Source organism: Contarinia nasturtii, unplaced genomic scaffold (assembly GCF_009176525.2).
Source record: "Contarinia nasturtii isolate CC-2019 unplaced genomic scaffold, AAFC_CNas_1.1 Cnas_scaffold_2098, whole genome shotgun sequence".
NCBI lineage: Eukaryota > Metazoa > Arthropoda > Insecta > Diptera > Cecidomyiidae > Contarinia > Contarinia nasturtii.
In genome coordinates, this window is record NW_022199428.1 from 1 (window position 1) to 9,695 (window position 9,695).

Genomic DNA, 9,695 nt, shown 5'->3' on the forward strand with positions numbered 1-9,695 from the left:
CATACTTTCTAAATTTACCATCATCTACACCGAAGCCCATCGAAAATGTGCCGGTCAATAACAATTTAGATGCATCAGACGATATGCTAGCGGACGATCCAAATCAAAGTCGTTTCGGAGAAGAATCACCGCAATATTATGAAGACACTACAAGAGTTTATTTGAAATACTCCAAGGATCAAGAGCCAGTGATGCCAATTTATGATCAACCAATAACATTGACAGTTACACAACGTCCATATCAAATGCCACAAAGTTACAATCGAAAATACTATCAGTCGTTTATAAAGTCGGCGAATGAAAAAGATGAAACTGAGGGCATGCTTATTAGCGATTCAATGAAGAAATTACTTCTTCCGTATATTGCGGCGAAGAAACAGAAAGTTCAAAACACTGAAAGTAGCGACAATAACCCGACGACATCATCGAAACAAGATACTCAGGCGACTACGGATGCTGTTGTGACAAAGCCAACGGAATTAACTCATACTCGTTTTGAGAGTGAATCGATTATAACGACAACAGAAAAAAGAAACTTGGTACCAAGTACAAATACAGATCAATATCCAACACGTTTCCAACCCGATTCAACGATCCAACAAAATCAAGGAAACATCTCACCACCCCAACGTCCTAACTTCGGACATGGTCAAACCCAAAACACAGTTCAGTATCCACCACCATCAAATGTCCATCCAAATCGAGTATACAGCCATGACCCTGACAGAATTGTTTTCCCCGGCGCACAATCAGAAACACGCAGAGTCTATGGGTATTTTCATTTTCATTAGATGTTTCTATTATTTCGATTACTTGTTGATTATTTCTTTTGTGATTCTCCTCTCAGGTACTATCATCAAAGTCAACCTAACCGAGGCTTTACACCGCAATTGACGGAAATGCAACCAGTCCATCATAGACCAAACTAAACGCTTAGTTCCAATTCATTAAATTTGACATTTTTTTTTGCAAAGAACGACATTTTGTTTTTTTTTTTTTTTAATTTGGAATTTGCTTTTAAGAATAAAAATCATGAGAGGCTTCAAATCAATTTTTTTTATTTTAATTAAAATCCAGAGAGAAAGAAAGACGTTGCAAATATTGTGTAATAATCTCGCTCATCACATGCTATTGTTTGAATTATTGTGCGTAATCGTTGGTGCGTCCTCGTTACAACACAGAAAATTGGTGACGGGATGAAATTTCTTGGTAGTTTAAATACAAAGATGTTGCATCGAGTGTTATCACAGTGAACACGTCAATGGTGAAAGAACAGACTGGAATATTTTCCGTGTCTTTCAGACAATGCATTTATATCTAGCGTCACCGAGTCAATTTGTTTACAATACGTGTTGAAAACATTCAAAACACACAAATTCTGTTTAATTCGTTTTCAGGTTTGACGTTACACTCGACGTTATCGTCAACAATATAGTCAGCATGTTACGTGACGCACGTGTCTATTTGCTATTTATTACATTTTTCAGTTTGTGAAAAAGAGAGGAGGATATTATTATATCAGATTCTGTTGGAATTGAGAATGGCATGAAAAACAATGTTCCGAAGAATGTCTCAAGATTGGCTGTCTTAGAAAAAAAACTACATCATTTTACAATTCTTTTCTATTTATTAGAGTCAACCACAAAAATGCAATCAAAATGCAGACCCTATGCTTCTTATTAGGTCAATATTTTTGGTCGGTAAATTATAAAAGGTTCCTGCACAATTGCCGTTCGGATGTCTAAACGCGAATTTATCTGAACAGCTTTCGGTTGAATCTTTTATATCGGTTTCGATTTGATTCGGTGGCGTTGCACATCTGTAATCCGAATTCATGATGATGTCATACACGAATTTCAGTACATTTAATTCGGTTTGATGTTGTGTTATTCCGCCTAAAAAATCGCACATATCCGAATAATATCCATTATTGAACAAATGGAAATTCTTTGGTTGAATTTTCGCTTTCTCTGCACAAATGCCTATCAAAATAAAATCAGATTTAGTACACAATCCGACAGAAAAACCAATGTTCCAAATAACCAACCGGTAAAATAAGCATCTTCAGCTAAAACTAGTGGTACTTCCATAGACGCCTTATAAAGTTTGGCTGCCGTGCTCATTGTAAACACATATCCAGATCCACCGGCCAAAAATATCGGAAATATTTCTCGATCGTACATGAACGGCGGTGAAAACCTGAAATTGCAGACGATATTATTTGTAGATAATTTTACTTAAATTGATCAGGTTTTTTTTTACCATTTATCTTCTGGAACAGAGCATGGCATGATGCTGCATAAGCGACATCCGATCAATAGGTCTTCTTCGTAGCTCAAACGACTGTTTGAATGCAATACATCCATGATGTTTTCCTTATATTGCTCAACATAACGATTTAGGGTGGCATTATAAACCGGAATGGTGCCACCAAGCAAAAAATGAATCAAATTTGGCACGTTCACGAAGGTATCTTCGTCAGCTTTCATGATAAATTTCACTGACAAATTCAATGGTACATTTTAAGCAATTTTATTCAATTGTGTATGAAGGTCTTCAGAATTTTTTTACTTTTCCGTACACATAGTGGGGGAAAGTTTTTTTTTTAAGTGAATACATACCTTTTTCAGCACAATTATTATTGACCCATTTCATCATCATTGCTGTTTTTAGCGTTAAATTTTTATAGGTGTCGACAAAATCTTCTTGAATTATATCGTTGTATTTTTGACTTTCTGCAAGCACTTGATTTTGCATTTCTTCAGTTTCAGTTTGCCCAATCAGAAATACCCGTCGAATACGAAAATTTGCCGCATCAAAGTCTGACCCGTCAATTATTTCCTTCATAGATGGAATAGATTTCATAAAAAAAATATTTCAGACATGTAAATAGCCTTTGGTAGAGCTGTTAATGGCACCGGAGGAGGAGGGGGCACCAGTGAGGTGGAGATGATAGCTCCTCAGTGCATATAACAGCTCTGCACTTTGAATTGATTTCGAAATGACCAACAAAATATGTCCAAAGAATTTTGACTTCAACAATAATAAAAAAAATATTTTATCAAATTTGATTAAAAAAAATTAAATGGAAAACATACATTTGTGTCATATTCATGTGCGTATCTTTTCCACTCGGGATGATTAAATGGTAAATACTGTTCTTTTAAATGTCCATGCATTTTCGAAAACTGCGAATAATTAAACTCGGAAGTATTTGCCCATGTTTGCCGCAATATTTCTCTGTAAAAAATAAAAATGTACACGTGATGACAAGGAAAAAATATTGTTAAAAATTAAATTGAAAATAAATTAAAAATTTTAATAAATTTTTTATAAAAAAATTTTTTCACATAAACTCGAAGGTGAAAAATTGCAATTAAATTTAAAAATTAAAAAAATCTTTTGAGCAATGCAGAATAGTAATGATGAAGTATGGTAATAAAATGCAGACCGTTTAAAATATTTGAGAAACTTGTATAAATTTAAAAAATTCACTAATAGGTGAAAAATGAACTGTGATTATTTTTTTTTCTTGGATTATTGGATTAGAACGGGGAGTATACTAGGTCTACTTTTCAGTAATATCCGTAGTTCCTCGTTGCTCAGGTTTATTAACCTATTGCAACACGCCCACTGAGTTTGAGAACTGTGATTAACTTAACTCCACAATTTTTGTTTACAAAAAACTAATTTTTTGAAGCGATTTTCGCAATAACTTAATTTCTTTCTAATACACTTGATTTTGAAAAAATTCAAATACCAAATTTCTTGTAATTTTACCTCGCTGTAAAATGGTTCGGATTCGAAAAAATGACAAAAAGCAATAAAACTTGCTCATTTTCTTTGAACAGATTCTGTGGATCTATGATCGCCGTATATTCGCTTGGCGATATGTAGTGGGGAATACTTCTATTGTGATGTATCTCCCATACTGGTTGTTTGGCTTAAAATAGATAAATATTTTTTATAATTATTTTTCAGTTGACTTTTCGAGAAAAAAAAACACATTTTTGTCACTAAAAAATTACAATGTAAAAAAAATTAAAAAATTTAAAAACCGAACCTTCATGCCGATATTTCACGTAATACTTTTTAAAACTTAATTGAAACAAAATCAATATCATCAAAGTAATTAAAATTAGAAATGCAAAAAATTTAAACAATTTTTGGTAACGATATGACGACAAAATAAAATTGAATTTCTTATATTTCCGAGCAAAGGTTGATTTGTTCATTATTTTTAATGTATAGCTATCCATTTTATGGCAAATATATAATTATTTAACAGGTTAAGAAAAAATGAAGAGTTAGTAGACTAAATCGTTCGATAAGCTCTTTTATGACTGCAATCAATTGATTGTACATTCGCCCATATACTGTGAATATTTATTTGGTGCTTCAATTAAATTTTATTCTCCACATTTGTGTAAATATGCGTAAATCCCAAAATAGGCATAATGGCCATCATATTGTCTACATACGTTTGGTTCACGTTCATGTTTGGTGCACGTCACATCTGTGCACCAAATTACGCAAATAAAAATCCAGCTAATTGAACAAAACAACGTGTAAAAAGTCTAGACGTAATCTAACTGCTGTTTTTCTTGTCCACATTGGAAAAAACCTTCCAGTCTGTTGTGAGTAAATGGTGAAGTAATGCAACAGACCACGGAGAGAAAAAACAAACGACAATTTGAATTATATTCTTTCAAAATATAAACCATCGCTTGATCAAGATCTGCGCATTAAAAATAAATCGATTTTTTCTATTTATAAATATAAGCTTAATATATCTGTTAAACTCAATCGAAAATTGACGACTCAAATCATGCCCAAAGGTGTGAGGTGAAAAAATTATTTGAAATTTAATATCGCAGAAAACGGCCTTTGAAATAGAAGCAAATTCGGTGAAAAAATTGCCATATGGAACTTCCATACATATATTGGCGTACTAGTACTTTTCATCCCAAAAACGAAAGTAGTCGGTTTTGCATTCAAATCAAAATCGATTCAATAATAGCCTACCGGGATTTTGAGCGTTCTTAAAAATTCCAATTGGACTTCGATTAAACTGCTTGAAGTTGAATGACTTACCGGCTGTTGAATGACTTACCGGCTTACTGATCACATCTGCTTTCATCGTTAGCCATTGGTTGAATTTGACATTATCTTCCACTAAAAGCTCCAGATTTTCACGGTAGTTTGGAATAGATAGCGGCGACTATCCGCCAACTTGCTTCGAATCGATTCTGAACCTGACTCTGTTCGATTGGTCATCAAACCGGTCGACAGTTCTATCATCTAATTGAAACAAATGATATAAAAATGGTCAATGTGAATCAAAAGAGGAAAAAAATATCAAATAAATTTCAAAACCAAAGTACCACAGTAAGAGGCTTGCTAAGTTGTATTCTGTTTAGAAAAATGTACGGATGTTTGGTTACTTGACACCATTGCACGCAATCTACCAAAAGAAAGTATTGTTTTATGTAGTCACCATTGTTAGTCACTTACTTACGTTTTTCCTCGATTTTTCCAACTGCTGTGACGTACAAGGCCGACTTGCTGTTATGAACTTTTTTCATTTCCCAAAACATGACAGCCTTGCTCACATAACACACATACATGCTCTCCATTTCTCTATGTCTCGCCATTGTCATCGATTTGCATATGTATTTGTGGCTAATGCCACGTCAAATCCAAACATTGTGTACCTTTCGGCTTGTGTTGTGTGTCCCAATATTTTCTGTCTTCACATTTTTATCTCAACATCTTTCTGCAATGTTCTCCATAAAAAAAAAAATTTCAAACCAAAAAAGAATGTCTAAAACCGAAGCGTTAAATAAATGTTTGTGCCAATGTGAACCAATTCGTACCTCTTTCAACTGAATAAGCGGCAAACTTCATATCAAAACAAACCGCAAATGATAAACGTCATCGTTTTCTGCGCAACAAATCTATACAATGGCAATCAGTGAGCATTGAGTATCCCTCTTACGGTAAATATGTGATATTTCATTTTTTTGTTTACACCTTTTTGATGTTTATATCAATTTTTTGTTTTATGACTTATTCCACACAGTGATCGTCATCAGAAAAACAGCAATGCGACTTCAAGCGTCGAGAATAGTCGGTGTTTACAAATATCACGAACGATCGACACCACAAGACCATAAACCAAATGAAAACAGTGTCAATAAACATGATTGAAAAGAATATTTGATTACACCATTGACGGCACCATCTTTGGTTGAGCGTCCACCATCCATTGATAGCTATCAACATTTAAGTGAAATGGCTCCATAGTCCATATTCAGTCCAGCAGTAGGCGTCTTCAATCCATTCCCGACTTCATTTTTTGCTTACTTCATCGTTTGCTTAATGTGTCCCATGAAGGTGATACCAATGACAGCGTATAACGGTGGAGAAAACTTATATATTTTTTTCAATAATAAAAAGGTTAAAATATTTCGATCGTTGAAAAAAACACATAAAATATTTGCTTTTTATTTGGACAATTGAAGATGTTCAATGTTATTATGGACTAAATATCTATGAGATATAAAAAATGTTTGATATTTCATTGTCTTAATAAGTTTGTTCAGAGCATTCCCAAGCCTCCTATCCATGACTGGTTTATTTGATTTCGGTTAAATCTTACGTTTTATTATGTATGTCTTGTCTTCTGTTCAGAATTGAATCGATCAATTTGTATCATACATCTATCTCATCGTCGCTAATTTCCAGGACGACCGTAGATGGTTCCAACATTGCCGTCAATTCAGGATCATATTCAATTGGGCACAGTTCCACTCTTAGCTCCAAATGTACGAAACATTCATGGTTTCGTTTCTGGTAATAATCTTCGAATGTTTCATCGCAAAAATCGCATTTAATTGGATATAAACAATTCGAATCAAAATCCGAACTGATCATATAAATTCGGTCTGAGCCGATTGTGATGGGTGCATCATTTGCACGTTGTAACTCATTGTCGACTGCTTGAATGTCCATCAATTGTTCACTGAGTCTTAGAGTTGCGATATTTGAATCATCTGGTAGAATCATTGCATCATCATCATCATCAATTTCTGCATCTGACATTTGTTGGCTGCTATCGCTTTGATCATGCACGGGCATAGTTTGATAGTCAACACTTTGAAAAATTAATTTCGAAGGACTGCATTCGAGTGGCGAATGTATTTCGATCGATTCAATCCATTTATGCGTTACTTCATGTTTCCACAAGTTCTGGCGATACTTAAAATTTAGTGGACAATATTTGCATTGCATTATATCGGTTGCAAAATGATTCAATCGATGTTCATCCGCTTCATCCTGTCTGACGTGTCGCTTTTCACATATATCGCATTCAATCATTTCGTTCATAATGTGCATTTGCATGTGTTCCTTAAAATTCGTTTCGTTCACAAATATTTCATAGCAAAAATTACACTGGTGCACTTGGTTATATTCTTTCGACGACAATCCCATGGATTTTGCTTGCATTTTTAATTTTAGGCGTTTGTTGAGCAAGTCACTCGTGGTTGGGATTCTCTCACGGGAACTGTTGAATTTGTGGCATTTGTGATATCGAAAATTGGTCTCCGTTGAAAATGTTTGCGTACAAAAGTTACATCCGTTGAACATGTAGTGGCGTTCGAGCAACGAAGGACATTCTTCACTGGCTCCCGAGTCTACCGTTGGTATATGTTTTGATGACATTTTTCAATTTTTATATGACGCAATATTTGGCCTGCAATTTAAAATTTAAAGATAGCCCATTTACAATCAATGACAGGCATAGAGTTTTTCATGCAATCAAATGAGCCATGAAAATACAACAAACAAATGGTGAATACTTACCTCTTTTCAATCACACGTTAAGATAATGTGATCAATTCTTATGATAGGCACAATGGATGGCTAAATATTCATTTTAAATAACGATATCAATATAAAATATTTAGACAAAGTCAGAGCGTTCAACACGGTTGCCGTACACAACAATTAATTGTCATGATATGTTTGACAGCTATGCTAAACATTATCGGTTTGTTTAAAACACACAACAGTGGCAATGGATATATGTATTGGTGAACGACATACCGGTCAATAGATAGAAATTCGAATTCGTTCGCCCGCCCAAATTGAATCAACTTTTCAAAAATTGAATTCAGTGTTTTCCGGCCGAGTTTGTTTATTTTTTCAATCCTTTTTCATCATTTTCAGAATTTTTTCGTATTTATTCACAGATTGAATTGTTGTCTTTCGATTTGTTGAGATTATAGTTTTTCTCTTTACTGACAAGAACACAGATAGAAAGAGTGAAAATAAAATTGATTGTGTGTTGTCAACAATTTGCCTGAGTAAAATATAAACAAGATATGAACCGATATTAAATTAAAATGCAAAACTTGCGCTGGAATATTTACAAAATTTACTGTAAAACTTTGATAATTATTTTCAATGCTGGTTCGATTTAGTCGCATTTTTTCTCCGATGAATTCTTGCTGTTGTGGGGATTTTTTTATATTTCTTAAAGCGAGTTCCAATGTAATTCCGAATATGTAAGCTCATTGAGATAAAGTAGAAGACCCACAGTCAAAGATACGCCACAGTGATTTTATTGGCTTCGACACAAAATTTACATCGGCATGCTTTGTCTCTGAATCAACCAATTTTTCGTAAAATATTTTTATAATTTTTGACAATTTTCAGCGAGTAACTACTAACTGGTGATTTTTGCGATTTTTTAAATTGAAATATATTTTGTTCAAAAAATTGAAAGTGAATGTTCACTCTTCACTGGAGCCAGTGCTTTTTTTTCTGTGTGCCAATTTTTTTTTTAATTTAATAATATTACAAAAACACACCGTTCCAAGAAATAGAAATTAGCAATAGAGATTTATTTTTTAGAGTAATTTTTTGATCATTTAAATTCATGTCGTCGTATTTTTGTATATTTTCACTATTTTGAAGGGCCATAATGGTGTTTGTCTGTAAAATTATTGATGGAGGGCCGGTTTTTTTCTTCAAAAATTGTGCTCAAACTTTCAAAAACAGCATGTACCTTTGTAAAAAAGATCGAAATTCGGTGATGTGGCTCTGGTAAGAGATAAATGTTAGGTTTAAATTGCGTGTAGCAAGCAATTCTCGTCCAAAACTAATAATGATAAACAACCTTACCTGCACGAGCAAATAAATGGAATGAATATATTTGGTATTAAATCAAATGACATAACAAAATGAATTTATTTTACATATCAAACAATTAACTTGGATTTCATTCATTTACATAAAAAATGTCAATTAACAAAAAATATAAAAATTCAATTTTAATTTGTACATACAATACTTAACTCATATTTAGATTGCTTAAAAAAAAATCATTAAACATTAAACATGCATAACGAAAATTTGATTTTCCTTTTGATATTTTGTGAATTTGAATATGTTAATAAGTTCTAGTCTTTTCCATCATTATAGTGTACTTTCAATTCGGCTCGAAAAGTGAAAATACCCCATTTCATTGTAACTTCACAATGGGTTATTCACCCCTTATGAATCAAATGGGCATACGTGTTCCTTCCCATGAAAGTTACGCATACCAATGTAGTTTCTATTGGCATATAGTTTTGGCTGCACTGAATGACCCAATTCGTAGGGCGGGGGTCAGAATAATATAAAAATGG

General features: G+C 33.5%; 3 protein-coding genes across 3 annotated transcripts; 1 reads left to right on the top strand and 2 right to left on the bottom strand.

Annotated features, from left to right (window-relative positions):
- Window positions 1–6: 6 nt before the first annotated feature.
- LOC116347754 lies at window positions 7–1,020 on the top strand. Its single transcript, XM_031778470.1, has 2 exons — window positions 7–772; window positions 848–1,020. The coding sequence occupies exons 1-2, from the start codon at window positions 84–86 to the stop codon at window positions 927–929; spliced, it is 771 nt and encodes a 256-aa protein (XP_031634330.1). The 5' UTR covers window positions 7–83; the 3' UTR covers window positions 930–1,020.
- A 633-nt stretch (window positions 1,021–1,653) lies between these two features.
- Window positions 1,654–5,140, bottom strand: LOC116347756 (beta-1,3-galactosyltransferase 1-like). The gene is made up of 7 exons (XM_031778472.1): window positions 5,026–5,140; window positions 3,781–3,943; window positions 3,099–3,240; window positions 2,622–2,841; window positions 2,263–2,500; window positions 2,048–2,199; window positions 1,654–1,982 (listed from the first exon to the last, which is right to left on the bottom strand). The coding sequence occupies exons 1-7, from the start codon at window positions 5,138–5,140 to the stop codon at window positions 1,654–1,656; spliced, it is 1,359 nt and encodes a 452-aa protein (XP_031634332.1).
- A 1,326-nt stretch (window positions 5,141–6,466) lies between these two features.
- Window positions 6,467–8,008, bottom strand: LOC116347755 (zinc finger protein 90 homolog). Its single transcript, XM_031778471.1, has 2 exons — window positions 7,867–8,008; window positions 6,467–7,756 (listed from the first exon to the last, which is right to left on the bottom strand). Exon 2 carries the CDS (start codon window positions 7,723–7,725, stop codon window positions 6,715–6,717), a length of 1,011 nt encoding a protein of 336 aa, XP_031634331.1. The 5' UTR covers window positions 7,726–7,756; window positions 7,867–8,008; the 3' UTR covers window positions 6,467–6,714.
- Between the last annotated feature and the right edge of the window lie 1,687 nt (window positions 8,009–9,695).

Bases quoted from the DNA above. Each gene is read 5' to 3' on its own strand.
- LOC116347756 (XM_031778472.1), bottom strand. From the start codon at position 5,140: ATGAAAGCAGATGTGATCAGTAAGCCGGTAAGTCATTCAACAGCCGGT. The intron at 3,241-3,780 runs GTAAAATTACAA...TATTTTTTACAG, and splicing joins CCGAACCATTTTACAGCGAG to AGAAATATTGCGGCAAACAT. The intron at 2,501-2,621 runs GTATGTATTCAC...TGAATTTGTCAG, and splicing joins TAATAATTGTGCTGAAAAAG to TGAAATTTATCATGAAAGCT.
- LOC116347754 (XM_031778470.1), top strand. From the start codon at position 84: ATGCTAGCGGACGATCCAAATCAAAGTCGTTTCGGAGAAGAATCACCG. The intron at 773-847 runs GTATTTTCATTT...TTCTCCTCTCAG, and splicing joins GAAACACGCAGAGTCTATGG to GTACTATCATCAAAGTCAAC.
- LOC116347755 (XM_031778471.1), bottom strand. From the start codon at position 7,725: ATGTCATCAAAACATATACCAACGGTAGACTCGGGAGCCAGTGAAGAA.